Source organism: Pseudorca crassidens, chromosome 21 (genome assembly GCF_039906515.1).
Source record: "Pseudorca crassidens isolate mPseCra1 chromosome 21, mPseCra1.hap1, whole genome shotgun sequence".
Taxonomy (NCBI): domain Eukaryota; kingdom Metazoa; phylum Chordata; class Mammalia; order Artiodactyla; family Delphinidae; genus Pseudorca; species Pseudorca crassidens.
In genome coordinates, this window is record NC_090316.1 from 33,235,728 (window position 1) to 33,259,256 (window position 23,529).

At 39.4% G+C, this 23,529-nt stretch overlaps 1 protein-coding gene across 1 annotated transcript in view; it reads left to right on the top strand.

Moving 5' to 3' along the window:
• Window positions 1-1,363: 1,363 nt before the first annotated feature.
• The window catches only part of NEIL3 (nei like DNA glycosylase 3), a 41,913-nt gene continuing 19,747 nt past the window's right edge, over window positions 1,364-23,529 (top strand). The window contains 7 exon segments of the mRNA XM_067721496.1: window positions 1,364-1,601; window positions 10,532-10,659; window positions 17,940-18,074; window positions 18,386-18,599; window positions 21,352-21,426; window positions 22,992-23,094; window positions 23,097-23,157. Coding sequence (XP_067577597.1) covers window positions 1,446-1,601; window positions 10,532-10,659; window positions 17,940-18,074; window positions 18,386-18,599; window positions 21,352-21,426; window positions 22,992-23,094; window positions 23,097-23,157 — 872 coding nt within the window. The 5' untranslated portion in view covers window positions 1,364-1,445.

The window sequence follows — 23,529 nt, forward strand, 5'->3', positions numbered from 1 at the left end:
AATAAGGTGTATGAGAATTGTTTTCCATCAAAGGGCAGAGATTATGACTGAATCTGGGTTGTAGGGAATAGGATTCTTCCTTGATTATTTAGTAACTTGACCTAAAGAGTAAACAATAATTAAAGAAGAAGGGCTTCCCTGGTGGCGCAGTGGTTAAGAATCCGTCTGCCCATGCAGAGGAAATGGGTTTGAGCCCTGGTCCGGGAAGATCCCACATGCCTTGGAGCAGCTAAGCCCGTGGGCCACAACTACTGAGGCTGCGCTCTAGAGCCCGCGAGCCACAACTGCTGAAGCCCATGTGCCTAGAGTCCTTGCTCTGCAACAAGAAAGCCACCGCAGTGAGAAACCTGAACACCTCACTGCAACTAGAGAAAGCCCACATGCAGCAATGAAGACCCAACACAGCCAAAAATAAATAAATTTATTAAAAAAACAAAAATTAAGCAAGGAAGTACAAAGAATTCTGAACCTGATCCAGCTAACTTTTGACCACTAATGTCTCCCTACAGAAAGACTTATTACTTTTCAAATTTTTGAATTCAAGTCTTTAGTAATATATTCTAATTCAAGTCTCTACTACATATATTTTTCTGGTTTAACGACAGCAGTGGTATGCTTATTAAATCACTTATAAATTGACACTGTGTTCTAATGTGCTGTGTTTTAATTTTCAAAAATGATTCGATTTTTTCATTTTTTAAAAAAATTGTATGGAGTCCTTATATTTATGTATTTACATGCACACATCCTTGTGTAAATTTGAAAAGCTATGTATTGCCCTCTGATTTATATAGAGCCCTGACTTTTACAAAGCAATTTCAAATAGCGTTCAACCCAAAATAGAATTGTTGCATGAATTTGGGTAGGGTCTCGCTATATTTTAATATACAGACTAAAATATATTTGGTATATAAGGCCACGTTTTCTAAGACATGCTAAACCTATAAGAGAAAAAGCAAAAGCTGCTTGCTCTAAAACCCTCCCCTGACTCCCTCTGCGTCCACCCACGTCCAAAGAGGGCAAGCAAAGGCCTGCCAGGCAACCTTGGATTTTAGGACAGAATAAGAGGATAAGGTACAAAATGTGGGTGTACAGAGCAGCTCAGAGAGAAAGGCAAAACCTCAAAGCAAAGAACAAGTTGGAGCTTCTGAGGTTCCAACTGCCTCCGCTTTTACGACTCAGCCCCGGTGGGTGGCAGATGGGCTGCGCCAGCGCTCACGTTTCGTTCCCTGCAATCCCGCGTCCGGGCCCGGAGCGCTGAGCCACTGCGCCTGCGCCCGGGAGCCCTGCTCGCGGACGGGGGCGGGGCTTCCGGGGCGGGGCCGGGCGCGCGGGAGATTTGAATCTCCTCGGGGCCGAGGTACGCGCTCGCGCAGACGTGAGGTTGCGCGGCAGTTTTCTCAGCAGGGCCGTGCAACACAGAGGGGCACAGGGCGGCCCGGGAGATGGTGGAAGGACCGGGCTGTACTCTCAATGGAGAGAAGATTCGGGCGCGAGTGCGCCCGGGCCAGGCAGTGACGGACATGCGGGGCCGAGCGCTGCAGAGCCCGGCGGGGCCCGGCTCGCCGCCCTCGGCCTCTGGGGCTGCGGGCTCCTCACAGGTAAGCCGCTCCTATATCTTGCGAGGGGACCAGCAAGGCGAAGTGGAATAAAAACCCCATCGGGTTTCCAGGGTCCAAAGAGTCATCTCTTTGCTCTGGCTCAGGCGCCCTGGGGCCCCGCGTTCCCGAAAGCTGACCTTGACTTCACCGGAGGGAGAAGGCCGTGCTATTGCGCCCAGTTGAGAGCTGCTGGGCCGCTGGGCCGCTGGGCCGCTGGGCTAAGGCTGCCGTGGAGAGGCCCGGGCGGGGAGTGATGGAAGGTGTTTTATTCCAGGTCGCTTAACTTCTTTACAGCCCAGCGAAAGGTGGTTCCTTCTGTGTAGAGCTGCATTTTCTGCTGTTAATGTTATCAGATCTCCGCAACCCCTGACGTGTTTTTTCTTCACATTTTTAAGACAATAAGCTTTGTAGGATAAAATTCTAGCTTCTCGCTTGCCTAATATTCTGCAATTGAAAATGTATCACAACTAATACGTAATTCTGAAATTTCGCACAGAAGATTTAGCACCAACCTTCCCACTCAACTTAATATTGCCGTCCAATGAAGGGCCAGTGAAACCCATTTTGGTTCCCTTAAGTGGATTTTTTGCTTTTTAAAGGAAATTGTAGCACAGCTTCTTGCCACTCAGGCATGCATTCCAGATGGTGTGGTATTCATTTGGTAAGAATTTAGAACTAAATTAGAATTTAGAATTTAGAACTAAGAATATTCTGATTAAGCCATCGTGCCTTAAAAGCCTTTTAGATGTACGGATGATTGTATTTCATGGATGCAGGCAGTATTGTGCCGTACTTCAATTTCTCCTGCGAAGCTTCATCGTAGCCTTTGGTCCTGGAAGAAAAAGTTGCCTGCTATGAAATTAGCATCTGCTTACAACTTGAAAGAAATGAGGTTCTAAGTCTGAGAAAATAAATTTTCAAACTTGGAAGAGTTAGTTTTGCATCTCCTTCCAGTTGCCAGTGTATTTTATTTATTTTTGACTTTATATGTCACTTAGTACTCTGCACCTATTCTTTTATTGTAGCGTTTCTCTCAAAATCATTTCAGGGTACCACAGAGATGGATCTTGAGTGGTCTCTTAAGAATATTAATGTTTAGAAAAATCACTCATTCGACAAAATTTTGAATACTCAAGGAACCAGGGAGGAACAAAAACGAACACCATCTTGTGGAGTCTGTTCTTTAGTTGGGTAGATACACAGACATTCATGAAGTAAGAACAGAAAGAAATATAAATTGATAACTTCTCTAAAGAAGAGATACACGGTTGCATAAGAACTTACAGGAAGTTCAGGGAAAGCTTTGCTGAGAAAGTAACAGTTAAGCTGAGGTATGAAGGGTGAGGAGACCTGAACTAAAGGTTGGCAGGCGGAACGCTTCAGGCAGAAGAATAGCAAAGGAAGAGAGCTGCGCATACGTGAGGGATGAAAGAAACCTGGTGTGGCTGGAAAAGAGAGGATGAGACAGAAGGAAGGTGGTTTGAAATAAGACAGGATTGGGATTGGTGAGTCGGAGTCAGACGCTGGGGATTTTTGTAGACCTGGGTAGGGAGTAATGGGGGTCTTTGAAAGGTGATCAGATCCATTGACACTTTGAAAAGATCACTCTACCTTGCAAAGGTAAGAAGAGTGGAGGAAAGGCGGGGTAGATGCCGCTTCCTCAGTTGCACGGGGACTGTAGGAATCCCGGGAGGCCTGCCTGGACCTTGGAGGAGGGTGCTGGGGGCAGAGATGAAGAGAAGGGAACAGAGTCGCTATTTCGGAAGTAAAGGCAGTAGGGCTTGGTAACTATGGCATGACATGTTACAGATATCATCACTGACGTCGTTCAACAATAATATATTTTGTATTAGGTCTTAAGCTCGCTCCCGAGGATACAAAGATGAGTTAGATAAACTTCCTTCTGTGAGAATCCCACTTAATGTTTTAACTAGACATCACCTCATTGGTATTTAGGCCCAAACAGCATGAACATTCCCTTTAGTTTGTGATTCTCTTTAGTAGCAAGGCATAAAGTGCTTTTGAAGAACTGTTGCATTTCATTTCGTTACAAGAAATAATAACCCAATGATAAAGGATTAACCTGCTTCTACAGAGGAGGAATGTGAAGCTCAGAGTGAGTTTAAATAATTAAGTTGCCCCAGATCACATGACTAGGAAGGGGTGAACCAGGGTTTGACCTCCCTGCTTTCAGACTCCAAAGCCTACACTCCTAACCATAGATCCCCTCAGTTATAAACGGTTCAGTAGGAAAATGGCTGATTCATTGTCAGGAACACCATATTGCTCAGCATATAGTGGTGATTACTTATTAACCAGCGAAGTGTGAGACCTTAGGTTTTTGTCTGTGTCTGCCACCATTTTTAGTCTTGTTCAGTTTGGTTGATTCTCGTACCTAATTTGATAATCCTAATGGCTACCATTCCCATGTTCACAGTGCAGCCTGATAATATAATACACATGCTTAGTCAGTGTTTGGGCAATTAGTATCACTTGGTAGCGTTACTAAATGAGCTATATACCCCTTAAGTAAACAGCCTTGAACGTAAAGCTGTTATGCTTAATACCTTGACATAAAGAGGTATTAAAAGTTAGAAAAGGTCTTTATGATTGGGATCTCAGGAACCTGGTTCTGTGGGAACTGGCTTTGAAAAATCAACATGGAATGAATAATCCCTTTGTGGTTATTGGGAATATTCTAAATATTTTGCCATGGCTTCACTTTCTGGGCCTTTGATCTAAAAAAATAATAATCTTTATCAACATGAAGGGTTCTTTGCATTTTAGAGGGTTGTTCGATCCATAGTAAATTGCATCAGAACATGGTAGGTTGTCACAGATCTCTGGCGTGATCATTACTGTAACAGGTAATGATCCCGTGTTTTCTAGGCCTTTATGCCAGAGTTAAAGCTATTTAAAGGTGTCTGCTACTGGCTTGAAGTCATTAGTTTTCACAAGGCAGCAGTTGAAAAATAACAGCATACAATCTTCTTTATATTGCAGTAAACAGGAAAAATACAAAGGAGAGTTAAAGAAATATTATGTATTTAAAATAAATGATTTAAACTCCAGATAATCATTGTACCAAAAAAAACACCTCCGTAGCTACTGCCATAATGAACCAGTTACTGTGGCATATAGCCTTCCTCTTTGCTGCAGTTTGACAAGTCCATAGAGAACACGTTTTAAGGCACGTCTCTCGGTGACAAGCGATCCTCATTGAGAAGAAGAAAGGTTACAGCCATAGAAGGTCCCGGCATTCGCTAGTCCTGCACGCGCTGTATCATTTCTCTGAGTTTTGATCCACTGTCTTGTCAGCATAAAATTATGCAACTCTGTAAGCACATTGCATAAAACTCTGTTGGAGCTTTGGAACCTTATGGTACAAAGCAACATTGGAATATAAATGAACATGTCTGGTTAATGAGCTGTGAAGAGTCAATCCTCCGATTTTAATTGTTGGGTGGATACAGTATTGTAGTGAAATAGGTATGTAATCTGCATAAGTTTTCGATCTTCTTTCACAAAACAGGATAGGAAACAGTTTACTTGTATTCATTTCATTTGAAACATGATCCTCTGGCTACCTAGTCACTCCTTCAGGTTCGATACATGTAGCTAGCTCTTCCTACCCTTCTTTTTTTTTTTTGTGGTACGCGGGCCTCTCACTGTTGTGGCCTCTCCCGTTGCGGAGCACAGGCTCCGGACGCACAGGCTCAGCGCCTATGGCTCACGGGCCCAGCCACTCCGCGGCATGTGGGATCTTCCCGGACCGGGGCACGAACCCGTGGCGGACTCTCAACCACTGCGCCACCAGGGAAGCCCTCTTCCTACCCTTCTTGATCTGCCCTTCACTGTGCCTGGAGCAGAGTAGGCCTCATAAACATTTGAATGGATGGAGAAGCGCAAAGTTCTGAATAGTGCCAAAGTAGTTTTGATGAAGGATTTAAAACTAAAAGCAGTTCAGAATCTTTCTTTATGAGTATGTGTTTTGTTATGTATGTTAAATGGAAATTCCTATTACAAGAAAATCATGAAGCCACAAAGTAAACGTTTTCCTCCCTCCTTTCCCTTCTTCATAGTGGGGGGAAAGAATCATAGCTCATTTTTATTGCCAGTATGTAAAGGAAGGAGCTAATCCACAGAGATTCGTTTTCCAGCCAAATGAAGCTTATTTGTTTACATCCAAAAAGGGCTTTTAACATTGCATTAGAGTACTTGCTTACCTTCTTCAGTGGATACTGATAATGGTTTCACCTTAATGACTCAGGATCGTTATTACCAGCACTCAGCATTCTATAGAGCCGTGGAACAAGGGTCAACAGAGAACAGATAACATACGGATGAGGAAACTCAGGGAGATGACTTTCCATGGCCACTGGAGCTTTCACCAAACAACGAAGTATTGGGGGTGATGTAGAGAAAAGGACATGATTTTGAATTCCAGCTCCTTTGTTACTTCCTCAGCTGGAGGTGCTTATGACTTACATCTTTGCTTATTTGGTCAGGATTAGATTAGAGGACATATAAAACTCTTAGCTTAGTGCCTAGCGATGTAAAGTAAACGTCCTGGTAATTGTTTGTTCCTTTTTCTCCCACAACAGGGCTTTCTCACCAGACCCATTTATCAGAGGCATGACCTATTGCCTTATGAAGGGGTGTAATCTTGTGGTGCCCTCATATTGTGTATAAAGCATTTACCCTCTGAGTAAGCGCTTATAGCCTCTCCTCTTACAAAATTGTAGAATATATTTTGATGAAAGGACCTAAAGACCTCTATTTGGGGGCTTAGAGACCATTTTAAAACTAGGTTCTTTGGTGGTCTAAATTGGTAGAGAAGTGACTTCTGATTACTGAAAGTGTCGTATTAGGAAGGTAAAGCATGTGGGAGACAAAAAGGAGGACAGACTATGAATGTAAATATGGTATTTTCTTCCTCTCTGGGGAAAATATGTAACCGCACTAGAGCTGAAACATTTATCTATGGAAAAGTCTTATTCTGTTCTGAAAAGTTCATCTTCCTTGTTCACCCATGGATAGGCAGGATAAATGGTAATCAGCACAATAAATCATGTGCTGTCTCCGAAGATATATGTTGTTTTGACGATTTCATATTATTAAGCTACTTGAAAATGGGAATGTGAACCCTTCTCAATCATACTTAAAATTGTGGCAAAGGAGATTTTCCTCTCTATTTCAGGGAAAAAAAAAAAAGAATGAAATGTTCAAATAATATTGTAATAGGATTATAAGGGCCCAAATGAGAAAGCCACGTATATATTGGGCCATTGTGTATAGTTACAGCAAAAATAATAGGCTTGTGGAAATTAATTTTTGAATTTGTCTGGACAGCTGGAGCTTATACAAAGAGGTGATAACCCCAGATTCCACAGCAGGGCAAGTGAATATCTTGTAAATCTTTGGTTTATTGCAGAAGCCTTTCCCAGTTTGTACACAGGCGCTCTCAAAATAAATGGAACAAACCATCACTGGTACACCAGAATTTCCCCTAAATGGAGTTTTTAAAAAACAGTTAAAAATATATGCAAGTGCTTGAGATGGGCGATTATAAGTTGAATTTTTTATTTTGCCCTGAGTATATTATCTAAAGCTGATTATTTTAGAAATGATAGTGTACTGGGAATCAGGGGATTTGGTCAGGTGCTCACGTGATAGACAACTGGATAAAAAGATCTTTTTGTATCACCTCAAAACCCAAATAAGGTATTGGAATAGATGTTTTCAAAGCAGCCATTTAAATGCTAAGTAAGCATCTTAAATAAAAACCGGACAGGCTGGGACTGGCCGCTGAAAATACATTAATCTCTTCCTAAACCTTCCCATAAAGTTCTTTTTACTTTATGGGAAACTGGTAAATATAGTATTTTACATCCATCTAGCTTTTGGTAGTCATGAGAATTTGGTCCTCCTATATTTAAGCCTCACTCCATTGAAGATAATTAGAAAATAAGAGACTAGGGTGTTAATAATTTTCAAAGGAGATAAAACAGGTGGTAGAGTAGAAGTTTTTGCCAAGAAACCTTGGGAAAGGTAAAGCAAGATGGGGATGATGGGTGGGGAAGACAGCAACCCTGTGTTTTAAAGCCACACTCAGTTTTAAGAGGGGAAGAAGGAGGGATCTGATTAATCCCACAGATGTTTCCTGAATTCCAGGCATTGTGTGAGGCTCCCAGGGATATTAAACACCAGAGTTACTTTTCCCCAGGAGCTTATGGACAAATAAGGGAGAAACACAAGTCACAGACGGATCATCATTTAGTTTGTTAAGTCCCATCATAGTGGTTGGTGAAAACACTGTGCTGGGTTTGGCACTTTGAAAACCTCAAGATGATTCCTCTTTCCAGTGGGGAAATTCCAGTACCAGAGAGAGGGACACACAATACATGTGAGCAAGGAAGAGGTTATACTAACATGTCATTTTAAACCCAAGCACCTCATCAAGTATTAAATAACGAATTCTGGGACTTCCCTGGTGGTCCAGTGAATTGGCACTAGAGTTCATCCAAGAAAGAGAAGAGGAATCAGAGGCAGATGTTCTGAGGACATGGTGACATGTGTCCATAGTTCCTGATGCTAGAATCTCCCATGGGTTTTTGGGGGGTTTTGTTTGTTTGTTTGTTTTTTGGTTCGTGCAGAACTGCAAGGCTGTCGCTATTAATTACTCCTCTGCATTCGTTCATTGGTCGCTGTAAGTCTGTGATTGATTCCGCAGTTCTTATTTTGCAAAGGACAGATGTAAAGCCAGTTCTCTGAACTTCAGGCAGTTTGGGAAAGTTTGGCATTGGCTGTAGCCATTACAACTGTGAATGGATTTAGTGGAAGAATAGTGTCTGTTCATGCCTTCATCTGCTTGGGCTGCTATAACAAAATACCACAGACTGGGTGGCTTAGACAACAGAAATTAATTTCCTTACAGTTCTGGAGGCTAGAAGTTTAAGACCAGGGTTCCAGCCAGTTGTTTCTGGTGAAGCTCTCTTCCTGGTTTGCTGATACCACTTTCTTTTCACATGGCCTTTCCTCTGAGTATACAGGAGGAAGACAGTGTGTCCTCTGGTGTCTCTTCTTATAAAGATACTAATCCTATTGGATCAGGGTCCCACCCTTATGACCCGATTAAACCTTAATTACCTCTTAAAGGCCCTATTTTCAAATACCGTCACAATGGGGGTAAGAATTTCAACGTAAAGAGTGTTGGAGGGGACACAATTTAGTCCCTAGCAATTTGCAATTTTTTCTTCTTCTTTTTAACATCTCTTATCCCTTTATCCCTTTGAGCTAAATACTACAGTTGTGTCTTTTTTTTTTAACAAGGACCAATTTAGTCAAATAAAGAATAGAATGAACATATCATCTTAAATATATAGGATGACATGTCTGTAAACCAAAAGTCTGAGAATCACTGAATGGTAACATCCTAACATAAGTGGAGGGAAAGTTGTGATTTGCTCACAGACAGTATCTAAAACTGTTTTATCGGTTTATCATACCAGTATATATACTGCCCAGCTTAAGAAAAAGAGCATTATCTATGTCATCATTTTCTATGTCATTATGTCATTGTTACTTGGAAGACTAGTCAATTGATTTCTTTTAAAAAAAAATGATAGGTTGGCAGGGCTTCTCAAGGGATATCTAAACTCAGCCCATTCCTTTCCTTCACCCACAGAAGAACTGAGATTTTATGTTTATAATTTCCTTGATCTTCTTGATAATGTTCAGTTCATATGTTGTAATTCTGACACTATGTTGTTTGGTTTTGCTTGCTGATGGGGGAAGGAGTAGTGGGTTTCTTTTTCCTTTATTCTGAACATTGCAGTTGGGGAGGGAGAGAGGAGCAGACCTCAAATCAGATCCCCCTCCTCGGGGGGACCCCAGGCTTTATCTCTGATACCCCGTATCCCACAAGACCATGAAATTGAAGCGCTCATTCCTTATGTCTGGTAAAATGCCTTTCTGATAGAAGCTGGCTTCTTACCTTTGGGGTTCTCTCTCACTTTTTACTTGTTTTTTTTTTGTTTTTAATTTTTTTTATTTTTTTGCGGTACGCGGGCTTCTCACTGTTGTGGCCTCTCCCGTTGCAGAGCGCAGGCTCAGCGGCCATGGCTCACGGGCCCAGCCGCTCCGCGGCATGTGGGATCCCCCCGGACCGGGGCACGAACCCGTGTCCCCCGCATTGGCAGGCGGACTCTCAACCACTGCGCCACCAGGGAAGCCCTTTACTTGGTTTTTGACCTCTTACTCTTCCTTACTGGCTTACAAGTCAAAATGTCTTGTTTCCATATTTTATCCGCCATTTTTAGCTGTTTGTATCTGAATGCTCTTCCGAGGACGTTGGCTGCACGTTGGAAATGAAAGACTCTGTGCCCTAGTTTTTAGCTTTAAAACATTCACATCATTTTTCTGTGCTTTTCATATGCACAGAGCGATATGGTCCTGGAAGAAGTTCATTTTGATTGTGTGCGAATGACTTTTTTTCCACTTAATTTTTATTTGGCCTCTTTTATTTATTTATTTTTGCGGTACGCGGGCCTCTCACTGTTGTGGCCTCTCCCATTGCGGAGCACAGGCTCCGGACGCGCAGGCTCAGCGGCCATGGCTCACGGGCCCAGCCGCTCCGCGGCATGTGGGATCCTCCCGGACCGGGGCACGAACCCGTGTCCTCTGCATCGGCAGGCGGACTCTCAACCACTGCGCCACCAGGGAAGCTCTGGCCTCTCTCTTTTTAAATGACTGCCTAGTAATTTGACAAAATGTATGTAAACAGCTGATTACGTTACTCGACTTGTTGGAGATTATTCTTCTCATTGGATGTACCTGGGCATGAAGTAATATAAAAACCTTAAGAATTAAATTATGATTTTTGTTTCGAGTTTGTGTGTGTTTACATATGTGTATGTATTTTCTCCTAGGCTGCTGCACTGAATAATAATAAAGATTCCAGCCAGAATTTCTTGAGACTGTTTAATGGGCACATTTACAGCGGCGTGGAAACTTTGGGGAAGGAGCTCTTTATGTACTTTGGGCCAAAAGCTTTACGGTAAGGTAAATCTGTACAGTACGTCTTATCTCTCTATGTTTAGAGATGTGTAGAAGGCTTTTCTTGCAGTTTGCTGCATGTCACATTTAAATACATAGAAAGTACTCCATTTTTAAGAGAGCTCTAATACAAGAGGTTGAGATTCTATCATGGAAAGCAATAAGCAGAAGAAGAATAAATTGTGATGTCATCGTTCCTTGGAGGGTTAGTCAATTTATTTCTTTTAAAAAAAGATGACAGTCTGGCAGGGCTTCCCAAGGGATATTAGAGCGTTACAGCTCTGTTTTGCCCCTCCTCAAACTCCCTGGGGTGCTCTTTTCCCTCTAATTTCCACCAAATATTTATTGCATTTAGCGACATTATTCTCTTTATATTTATGACAGCTCCTCATTTGGTTTGAATGTCTCTCTAGATTTTTACATTTTTCTCTCTTCCTTCTTTCTCTGAAGCCTTGTACGGAAAGGGAAACTTATTTATAGATTTCAAAACTTTCCACAGAAGTAACCGGTTCTCTGCTGTCTCACAGTGCTTATGGAAATTCATTGCTAACACATTGGTTGACTTAATGATAAAAATGTCGAAATGTATGTAATCACCTATCTAATTTTTGCAAAACATACAAAAAAAGGCCTGTGGAATAATATGTCTGTCAAATCTGTCTTCTCGGAGTTTAGCCTAATCTGTTGCAAACTGTAAATTTGAATCTTTATTAATGTTTCCTTAAGATATTACACAGTGTTCACCTGCTTAAAAGTTCTGTTACCAGACCCCATGCTTCTAAGTGAAGGTGAATAATGGTTGCAAAGAGATAATATGACTCTGTGATTGTTATTTATTGCATCTCATCTATTGCATGTTTAGAGTACTTCAGACTTTATGTGATTGCTTTTCCTTTGACGTGGTCTCTTCATTGTCAGCAGCTGCTGTCCCTGGACAGCGTTGTCCCTTCATGGTTTTTCTCAGCCTGGAATTGATAACATCAGCACCCGCCTCCCGGTTCAGGCAGCAGTGATCTACTGCAGGCTACATTATTGTGGTAATAGATTGATTGATGTGATTGAAAATTCTTTGCTCCAAACAGAGTAGGACACAATGGGATCCATGTAAGATAGTTGAAAACATTGATATGTCATTGATTCTCTGTTGTGAGGTGCAGATTTATTTCTATAGCACGAGAGGGAGGTTTTTACTAAGTGTTCTCCACCAGACTGATAAGGGGGGAATCATTTCTCAGTGCAGAGCTGTCAGCAAGTGTTCCATGAAGTTCTAAACAAGGGCAGCTGTTTCCTCAAACTAAGTAACTAGTACCATCCCTGGCGAGTATGTGTCTCAGTACATGGATGGAGACCAGTGTGATTCCTATGGCCTTGACTGCTATGTGATGTAACAGTTGAAGGTCATTGGCAGATCAGCTGTTTGAATATGAAGTTAACAACCTAAAATCACCTGTATTCCCTTTCACAATTTAACGTAAGTTAGGAAAATGCTCTCCTAACCTGTGCTTCTTGGGAGGATGGATGACAGTGTCAGAGAAATGGGGTCCTGTGTAAGGCTGCAGGTCTGTGAGCGTGAGATAGAAATGTAGTCTTCATTTCTGACCTCTGTTTCCTCCCCACCAGGCTGGTCTGCTCTTTAGAAAGCTGATAGTAGGAAACATGCTTAATGATCACAGTTCTCCCTCAATAGGCAGCTTCTCACAACTCAAATTGCCCATGGATTTAGTACATCTTATAGGCCAGGCCATGAATCTTCCTGGGATTCGTTTGTTAGTGAAAGTAGAATACAGGCCTAGCCCTCTGGAAGAGGATCTGCCATGTAAAATCCACACTTCAGAAAGATACAAATTAGACAGTGACTGTTTCTGTTGCTAAAAGATGTATCAGAGTGCTCAGAATAGTGCCAGAAAACAATAAAAATGATTTGGTATACGTTTATTTTAGGAGCACAGATGTGGTGTTAGGTGTGATTAATACCTATACTCTTTCTGAACACTTTACAGAAGCTCTTCATCTGTCAACAAAAAAAGAGTCATGTTTAATTTTTTGTTAAATATGTATCAAATACTCATTAGAGCAAACTGAGAAACAATGAACAAACAAGAATAAATTTATACCTTCACAATCCCACTACCAAATAGAATCTCTATTAACCATGAGTGCATGTGTTGCCGGTACTATGTGTGCATGTATTTGTAACTCTGTTCACCCAGACATGCCCATCCTACAAGCTGCTATTTTCAGTCAAAATGAACGCAGCTTATATCGTGAACTTTTATATATATATATATATATTTTTTAAATGAATATCTTTTCTAAAACACTTTGGTGTTTCCAACTTATGGTTTATGTGACTCCCATTGTTTGCAATTACATGCATACTCAGAGACCAGAAACTGTATCTGAAATATTTTGGAGGCTTTGCCATTTTAGTGAAGCATTATACATAATCAATTTTGTAATTTATTGGAGCTTGAGTGACATGATCCTCTAAAGAGAAATGCAAGAGATAATGTGACAGTTCTTTCTGGTTTGCTGAAAGGTCTTTAAGGAATCCATGATACATATGCTACTTATAAGAGGGTTTTAGAGCTTAAACATAGTTTTGTAATCTGTCACATAACATGTTAGGAAAAGTTGGAGTGTGATAAGGACTCCAAATGAAATTTTATACTTGAGAGTAGTGAATACCTACTGTTTGTCCAACATGCGCACTTATCTTTTGGGGACAGCATTTCCTCTGGAAACTGATCATCTGGTCACAATAACCAAAGAATTCAAGTTGAATTTAGCATAATCTTACTTAACTTTCTCTCCCACGTAGTCGGTTGGGTCAGCCCAAGTTCTTCTGTGAACTTTCTCAGCTGGAGCCGAGGCAGATTAGGCTCTCGGTGATGGAGGAAAGCTGGGGCTGTGAGGCCTTAAGACTTGTAGGTGGCCGTTGGCTTGTCCAGAAAGACAAGGTGATGGAAAATACAGCCAGCCTCCATAAAGCAGAGAGAATCCCAGAGGCATTTTAGCCCCCAGTTCCCTCTGTTGCTAAGATCCAGCCACATTCTTGCCTTTCCTGCAGTGTGATTCTTCAGCCTTCCTGACTCCATAAGCGACCAAATATCCCTTAATGCCTAAGCTTTTTGAGTTGGGTCTCTGTCACTTGCAATGTAAGAAAACTGACCATTAAAGTAATCTACAGGTGGAAAAATACATATTTTAAATTTCTTAAATAGTAGCTTTTATCTTGTATTTCAATTACCATAATGCTTTCATGCGTAACTGGAGAAAATATGGAAATCTTTACCGCAGTCATTTACGTTCCCTTCTGCACCCGACAGCCTACAGGGTCGCTAGTTCTGCCGCTTTCCTTTTCTTGCTTCTTTTCACAGTACACATCATTTTATTGCAGTTTTTCCCATATTTTAAAGTAATATATAAGCCAATTGTAAAACCTTAAGATAGTTCCAAAATATCTACAGGAAAAAGTAAATACCACCCATAATTACTACTGTTAAAAAGAAAACACTCAACAGTTTTTGTAAATATCATAGATAAAATATAAATTGTATATATAGTTTATATTACATATGCATGAATTATATGATGTTGCATGTTATGATTTTTATATAAATAGGAATTTTAATTTATATTTTTCCCTTTTACATAACATGCGTATTGCATTGGTCAACGTCAAAATGTACATTATTATTTTTAACGTGCACAAAGTGTTCTACTCTATGGATGTATCATCATTTTTTTTAGTCAGCTACCTACTGACTACCTACCCTGCATATTCCTGTCCTAAGGGAGTCTCTCCACACTCAGGTCCCCCAGCCCTCCGGTGGCAGACTGCTGTTGCCTGTTACTCAGTGAGAGGTTCGTGATGGGGAAACAGAGGTTCTTGTTTCTTCCAGACCAGCTTTAATTTTGGGCAGGCCCTGAGCATGTGGGCCTCAGGGCTGCAGTTTTCTCAGAGCTGCTGCCCCTCTCCTCCCTAAGGCAGCCGTGCTTCCTTCGCTGTGTGGGTGGCCTTAGGTCAGAGAGTTTCCTCGCTCTCTCCCATGGGACTGGTGCCTGGAGTATCACTGCAGGAGTCTGCACCAAGGTTGATTCCCTGCCTCATGCCTAGAGGCAGATGGCTTTTGCTTGGGCTCGTTCTGAACAGCAGTGCACTTGGCCTGGACCTGGAGGCAGAAGGGTTTCCTTCCCTCCCCAGTGGCAGACTGCTTGCTTATCCTTGTTACCTGGCACGAGACTTCCTCTGCCTGCAGGTAGTTTCCTGTTACTCCTGTTACTACTCAGCTTTTTGTTTGTACCTCTCTATTGGCTAGAGCATCTTAAAACTTTCTAAGACCTCTGCTTCATGTAAGAGGCATGTTCAAGAAGCAAGGAGACAGGGTTTCATGCAGGCAGGTCCCACGTCACCAAGGGTGGCTCTTTCAGGTCCCCTGCCATGACTCACATCTTACTTGTGGGCAGCTAACTTGTGGATGCCTGTGGGAAAGAGCTTACAAGTGAGGGCACACTCTCCTTGTGTCTGGGGCTCCAGAGATTCTAAACCGTCATACTAACCACACTATTTAAAAGTTTGTTGAAAATATTAGCTGTTTTCTTCTTATCCATTTCTACAGTAGCCGTCTCTTTCTCCCGTACTCTTTCCCAGATGGAATAACTTGTGTGTCTGTTTTTCCACAGAGGGGTTTGTCACTCTTTGGAATTTATTTCACCTGGCTGCCTGCTCAAGAAAATTTAGGATTTTGTAAATACTGTGATTTTTCTCCTTCTTAGGGTAGGATCCATATTCACTTTTAGCTTCTATATCCTAAGTAGAAGCAGAACTCCCTTTTTCCTTTTCAACATGGTTAAGACCATATCTTTCTTTTTATAACCTCTTTCTTTGAATTCCCAGCATAAGTTTTACAATCTTTATATTCAACTGTTTTACACGCTAGTATCCATATGACGATTTTGACCACTTGATAATCTTCATAAGCAGTTGCCTCATCTGCATGTGTAGTTGTCATTAATCTGAACCTGTGACAATACTGTCGTTGTTGCTATTTATGTTTGGCTAAGGAGGTTCAGATTATTCTGCTAGTGATAACAGGAAGAATGTGGCTGGTGTTTAAAATAGTATTGGGTCTTATTTATTGATTTGTTTTAGGCAGTTATTTCTAACTAGAGGAATTTTCTTACTATCACTTCAATTTTTAGTTTGAACATAACTTTTATATTAGAATTTTGGTTGCAAGCGACAGAAGCCCAACTTAAACAAGCTTAGTAATTGTTTATTATAAGAATATGGGTGTCTGTTGATACCGGAAGATAATGCAGTCAGGCTTCAGGTAGAACTGGAAGCGAAGACTAAACGCTATGAGGACTCTGCATTTCCTGATTCTGTTCCCCACTGAAATCTCCTGTCGTCTGTGTCTCTGCAGACAGGCCTCTCTTGGCTTTTCTGGTGCCCATGTCAGGACACATTACCCTAGACAGCTCCCATGATAGATCTCCCAATCCTAACAAGAAACTGATCTCTCTGTGTCCCAGATAGATTCCTCAGGAAAATGCTGATGAATCCAGCTTGATCCAGGTTTCCATTCCTGAATCAGCTGTGTAAAAGGCATGGGATCAGAGGAAAGGACAGAGGCCACTCCCGGCTGGGCCTAAAGCCCGCGGTGGGCAGGCCGTCATGTTATGCAGAGTGAATGGTCTCAGGTAGCCAGTTGGATTGGGAGTGGGTGGAGCTTGAGAGGATCAAGAGATAGAAATATGACAGTACAGGTATTTACTGTGCCTTGAAAATTTTCATGGTACTGATATGTTTTTCTTAGTTTAAGATAAAGGGTACTTAATAATAAACACAAAATTCATTGGTTTATTGGGGCTCAGTCATCATACATAACATTTTTCTATTTCATAAAAATTCATAAAAATAAAACTTATTATAAAAATAGTTATTTTTATGCACATTTCCCTCTGAATAGATTTATAAGACCAAAAAAGGCATACTTCTTTGATTTGGGGTTCTTACTGGGGCTACTCCTGCATTTGAACTGGGTCTTAACCTTTGAGATTTTATATGTAGATGCAGTTTCATTATGGAAAGGGATTTAGAATCCACTTTAGGAGCCATGCAGCTGAAAAGATTTTAGGTATGATGGCTTCTGGGCATGACAGTTGTACACCTTTCACTGGCGTTGAACCTCCGTAGGCTAAGTTTTGGAGTACTTACAGGCACACGTGTTTCCTGTCAAGAACTGTGGGGCATGTAAAATGCATTTATGATTGACAGTAGGGTGCACAGCATTTAAAACCCACATCTTTAAAGTTAGACTGGTTAACCTTGTACAATACTGTAACATGGTGCTTTGGAATTAGAAGCACAGAGCAGTAACGTTTGCTGCCCAAAGAGCCATATTTATTAACTCAACAAAGCTATAAGGAGAAGGGTTTGAAAGGCAGAAAACTATTTCATCTTGAGAGTCATTTCTGACCTTCATCATCAGAAGTCTTGTAAAACCACTTTCTTTTTTTCTTTTTTTTAAAACTGGACATACTAATCAATCCTGTAAAAACTGAAAGGCTATGAATTTTTCATCACTGCACTGTGGCTTTCAAGTTAACCGTAAATATTTACAAGTCCCCTCTTCCCAATACATACAAAGGTAGAAGGAAACTAAAAGAATTGAAGACAATAGCATTTTGACTTGTTCTCTTTTCTTTTAATATGAAAGATTTTGCAAAAATTTGTTTCACTGTGTTATCCCAAAGCAGGGGGGTAGAAAAGAGTAAGTGTCTTAAACTATAGATCTCATTTTGGAATAGGTAAACATTTCCAATATACTGTAGCTAGAAGTAAGGAATGTGAATGTTGGTGGCTTTGTAGAATTCATAAAAACACCAACTATAGGCAATTTAAATTTAGCCTTATCTCACCCCAAGCCTTTGAATCAGAGAAAAAGCTGAGAGAGAGTAGACTGTGGTGTGAATAAAAGGTACCTCATCTGACAAGAAAAGAGAACAGGGGTGTGTTTTCTTGGGCTTACTATCAGGGCCTTATTATTTCTCTAGGAACTTATTTTCTTTGTGAGTTGAAAAAATGATTGCCATATCTAGTTTTATAAGGATACAAAGCCATTAACAAAAATACGACATTAGCTATCACTTTGTGCCCTTGAAGTGTCTATTGTGACTAACATTTGTTTGCTTATATTCCAAAAAGTGAAGGAACAAAAATTTCTTGCATGATATACTTACTGCCGCTCAAAGATGGGTTTGCTTTTGTTCTAGGATTCATTTTGGAATGAAAGGCTTCCTCGTGATTAATCCAGTTAAGTCTAAAAATAAAAATGGACTTCCTCCTGTTTTTGAAGTACAGCTCACCAAAGATCTGATTTGTTTCTTTGACTCATCAGTAGAAATCAGGTAAAAGATTGAATTAAAAATTGCTTCAGCTGCAAAACTGCAAAGTTGGCCCTGCAGTTGGGTTTGGGAATGTCACATATGAAAATAAATAAATAAACAAAAATTTTAAAAGTAGTTTATAACTGATAAAACGTCATTTTAAAAGATTCTTCAAATAACATGTTTTGTTAGGGTCGTCATTGTTTGGCTATGTAACTCTTATAAGCTGGTTAACATAAAGTGTTTATGTTTATATCAAAGATCATTTTAAATGACACTTTGTGAATTGTAACCAGGCACATGATTAATGTGTTTTCTATTCCTTTCTATAGAAACTCAGCAGAAAGCCAACAGAGAATAAGAATGATGGAAGAATTAGATGTATGTTCACCTAACTTTAGTTTCCCAAGAGCAGAAAGTGAAGTGAAAAAGCAGAGAGGACGGATGCTATGTGACGTGTTAATGGATCAGAAAGTGTTACCCGGCGTGGGAAACATCATCAAAAATGAAGCTCTCTTTGACAGTGGTCTCCATCCCGCTGTTAAAGTAGGTGTTAAGTAGTTTTTAAATGATTTCTATATTTTTAAATACTGTGAAGGGACCAACGTGGAACACTTAAATCGGCATGGCAGTAACACATTCTCCCCAGACAGACTGCCGGGGTCTTCGCTCACGCCAGCTTCTCCGTGAGGCCAACCCTGGCCTCTCTTTTAAAAATTGCTGTGTGCATCCCTGCCACCCACTTCTTCCTCCCTGGCTTCCATAACTTGCTTGCTTTTTATTTTTCTCCACACCACTGATCACCTGATACTTACTTGTTATATGCATTGTTTAGGATCTGACTTCTGCTAGAACACAGTCCCTTAGGAGGAAGGTGTCTGTTTGGTTCCTTGATGTATCCAAGTATCTAGAATACAGTGTCTGGCATTTGGAAGGCATTAAAGAAATATTTGTTGAATGTATGAAAGAGCGAAGCTCACAACTTTCTTTTACTATCTGGCATATTAAATTCACACTCTACACACACTCATATATTCCTGTTTGTACCTGTTCATGACGTTAGAAAATGCTGTTTTGGTGGAATGGTAAGAATGGAAGTCAGGTAGCAGAGAATAAGGAATAAGTGATTGGTGAGAAAATGGAAACAAAACTTAGAGTGATTGTTAAAATAGCTTAGATTGGAACAAAGGGAAAATACTAGACTGCTGGATGGAGAAGTTGGGACAAGAACTGGATTTTTAGGGTTTTTTTTTTTCTTGTTCTTCAACTGGAGTGACATGAACTTATTTATATGTTGGGAAAAAAAACCAAACTGGCCGAGAGGGAGAGGTTAAAATTGTAAAAAAAAAGGAATGGTGATTAATAGGACCAAGTTGTAAGAAGGTCAGAGCGGTTAGAACTCAAAACCAGGTGGAAGGATACATATATTTTAGTTTCCAGGGAAGAAAGCTACATTAGGGCTTTTATCCAGACCCAAATAGTGTCTATTAACTAAACCATCTTTTACGTGATTCCAAAGGTACCTGTTTATTTTGTGTAATTGCTTCCCAGAGAGTTTTTATAAAATTCAGATCAGTAGGAAATAAGTTTTCAAAGAAACCAGTTAATAATTGTTGTAGATTTGGTTCTGTTTTTTGACACTTGGAACCTGCTTGTCAAATTTCTGTAATATGGGAATAATGAGACGGAATTTTAACACTAATGAGCTTATGAACTTTTTAAAATCATCTAGAACTCTATAGAAAATGTTTTTGAAAAAAGTACCCAGAGTGTTGTTAACCAGAACATTGTTGTTACCTTTGATAAACTGACAATTTACTTTTTATCAGTACGTCCAGCCGGCCGTAATGCGTGAGGGGGTTAAAAATTAATCTTTCTGAAGCTTAGCTATTAGCCCCCTAAAAGCACACGCACAATGATTGAAAAAGTATAATCTAGCCTTTTAAGATGTGACTGAACGTAGTAAGTAAGATGTGGTAAGAAATAAATGAATTTGAGAAGTACATATGTTTTAAACTTTAAATAAATGAAAAAATACTTTTAGAAGGATTATGTTGATTAGATGGTTTTAGATTTTAGAGGCACTGATAAATTTGTTTCTGTTGTATAAAGATATACATATGTATTCATATACACACAACAAAGGTGAGTCTTTAGAATTTCTTCTGGAATTACTATTGAAACTACATGTGCCAAATGATAATGAATTCTGCAAAGGGTGACCCTGAGGTTTATGCTAGGCTGTGTCACAAAAAAATTCTTCAGCAAGGTCTGTTTCTGCGTTCTTCCATGTGTTAACATGTACTTTAATATTAAAGCATGTCTATAAATTCATATCTTTTTAAAGCTTGATAGTGACCTTGGAGAACATCTACTCCTGTACCTGTTTGTCCCTTCTTTCTGGTCTTTTTTTTTTTTTTCCTTCCTTTTTTCTCCTGCAAGACTTTTCAAGGTGGCTGATAGGCAATGCTGGGACTTTGAAGATGTCCAGTACAGAATAGGTATTCAATAAATATTTGAATTTAGAATTAAAGTTTATAAGATGGTATTTTTCTTTTTTGAATTTTTCTAAAATTGAGGTATAGTTAATTGGCAGTGTTGTGTTAGTTTCAACTGTACAGCAGAGTGATTCAGTTATATACATATATGTATTCTTTTTCCGAATCTTTTCCATTATATGTTATTAAAAGATACTGAGGGGACTTCCCTGGCGGTCCAGTGGTTAAGACTTTGCCTTCCAATGCAGGGGGTGCGGGTTCGATCCCTGGTCAGGGAGCTAAGATCCCACATGCCTCGTGGCCAAAAAAAACCAAAACATCAAACAGAAGCAATATTGTAAAAAATTCAATGAAGACTATAAAAATGGTCCACAACAAAAAAATATAAATCTTAAAAAAAAATAAAGATACTGAGTATAGTTCCCCATGCTATACAGTTAGGTCCTTGTTGTTTATCTATTTTCTATGTAGTCGTGTGTATCCATTAATCCCAAAGTCCTAATTTATCTCCCACCCCACCCCCGGCTAGCCCCTTTGGTAACCATAAGTTGTTTTCTATGTCTGTGGGTCTATTTCTGTTTTGTAAATAAGTTCGAGAATGGATGGTATTTTTTATCTGTAGTACCATCACTTAAAAATATACACTGTTAATAACACTGAATAGATATATGAGTTTTAGAAGAGATGCATATATTTCAAATCTATTTCAAGTTCTCTTAGGTAGAACTGGCAAGTGGTATTGTTTTTCTACAATAATGAACAAATTATGAAACTCTCCTGAGTTGTTTTTCTATTTTAAGGTTTGTCAGTTAACAGATGAACAGACACATCACCTTGTGAAAATGATACGTGATTTCAGCCTTCTTTTTTACAGGGTAAGAGCAAAAAATTTTCAACTATGTAAAATGTCAGTTATTTCCCTTTGCACCAGAAATGTCAAGGCTGTATGTAGCCATCTAGTGGTAAGAGCATAGAGGTGCAATAGGGGAGAGTGACATGTTATGGGCATAATTAACACCTTGAAATTAGGTCACAGGTCGGTCCAAACTTGTCTAACTCTAATTATATTAAATTATCTTTACACTAAGTTGGGGGACAGCTATGTTAGCATTTTACTTACTTAGACTCTTGTTCTAATTTTGGATATATAAAAGTAACATATAGGTAGCCTAGAGAGAGATTCAGTACTTTGGGATAAATATAGACTTCAGTTCAATCAGATTTTGCCACTTACCTATCAGTGTGGTTAATGTTATTTAGGTAACTTAATTTAGATTTAGTTTCTTTATCTGTAAAACGGGATAATAATACTTCTCTATCTACCACAGAGACTGTTTTGAGAATAAGTCCTCACTAAACTGTAAATTTTGTAAGTTGTATATATACATATATATGCATATATAGAGTTAAGTAAACACATTTTGCCTTTAAACGAAGTATCATAAATATGTCTTTTTTTCTCTACAGTCCATTTCCTGTATTCAAAATGTTTGTTTTTACTACTGTTAGAAAGTCAGGTATTGTAGGTTTCTTCATTAATTGGCCTGAAGTGTTAATGAGCCTCTTGCTTTACATACCTGTCCTGAGTATCGATGGCTATTTTAGTATTACATATGCTCACTTATTCTTCTAGGGAAAGATGATTACAGATACCTACCCATTTTCTGCTCAGATTAAGATGGGCATTTCAGTACTTTGCTTAAATTAATATGAGTTGTTCCTGTAATTTTCAGCTTCTAATATGATCCACCATATTTCTGGGCTTTTAAATTTTCACACTGCTGATGTAAATCCCTAACATTCTCTTTGTAGGAGCTTTAACTGTATGTGAGTAGAATAAAACTGTGACAGAGAGTATCAGAACTTATGCCAAAACAGAACATGTTCGCTGCTAAGATGGCATTTAAATTTTTCTTTTTCAGTGAGTCTGTAAGATTAAAAACAAAAAAACTGTCCCTTTTCAGGTCAACAAAGAAGATGATCTTGTTAAATGTTTCTCCCTAGGAATAAATTTTTTGACTGTTGAAACAAAGTGAGCAGCTTCGGTGTTCTAAAAATAATCAGATTTAAAGCTAATCTAGTCTTTTTCTTATAACCACATAATTATGTTTAATTATAAAAACCTTAAAGGCATGAAAGACATTTTAAATCATAGAACTTTTATATCCCATTTAGATAGGAGGGTAAAGCCATGCAAAGAACAATTTTGAATACTAATAAGTTATACAATAATGACTTAATTATTTCACACAAATCTTATTTGACAAATGTTGCTGAATCTTGTCAATATCTTTTTCTCAAATGAAAGAAAAGATTATGAGGACATATGTATAAACATATGTACATTTTTAACAAATTATTTTTAGAAATGACTTTCAAGAATATATCTTTCAATACTATTTTGTAGATAACATTGTAATGTTTGTTTGTTTGTTTTTAGTGCCACAAAGCAGGATCTGCTGTCTCTAACCACTATAAGGTTTACAAGCGTCCTAATTGTGGTCAGTGCTGCTGCAAAATAACTGTGTGTCGCTTAGGGGAGAATAAGAGATGACATATTTCTGTCCTCAGTGTCAGAAGGAAAATGCTCAACATGTCCACATATGGTGAGAAATCTAATTTAAAGTTTACTGTTTGCCCTAATTCTCTAATAAAAACGCTATTAATAAGAGAACATAGTTGAATAGCTATCAGGCTATTAAGAACAGAACATAACTCACAAGTATTTGAACACTTGGAAGGAAATAGTAAATAATATCATCCGAAAACCAGAATGAGCTGAAGATGACTTACGAGCCTCTTCTGAATTCAGTAGAAAATCTCTAACTTTGATGTTAACATCCAGGCTTTGACTTTCATCTCATTTGTAAAGTGATTACCAGGAGGTGTAGTTTTGTCAATAATTGGGAAAATGCAAGTATTTTCCAAAGTTCTTGCTTTTGAAATAATATTATAAAACATTAGCAAGCTCTCTTTAC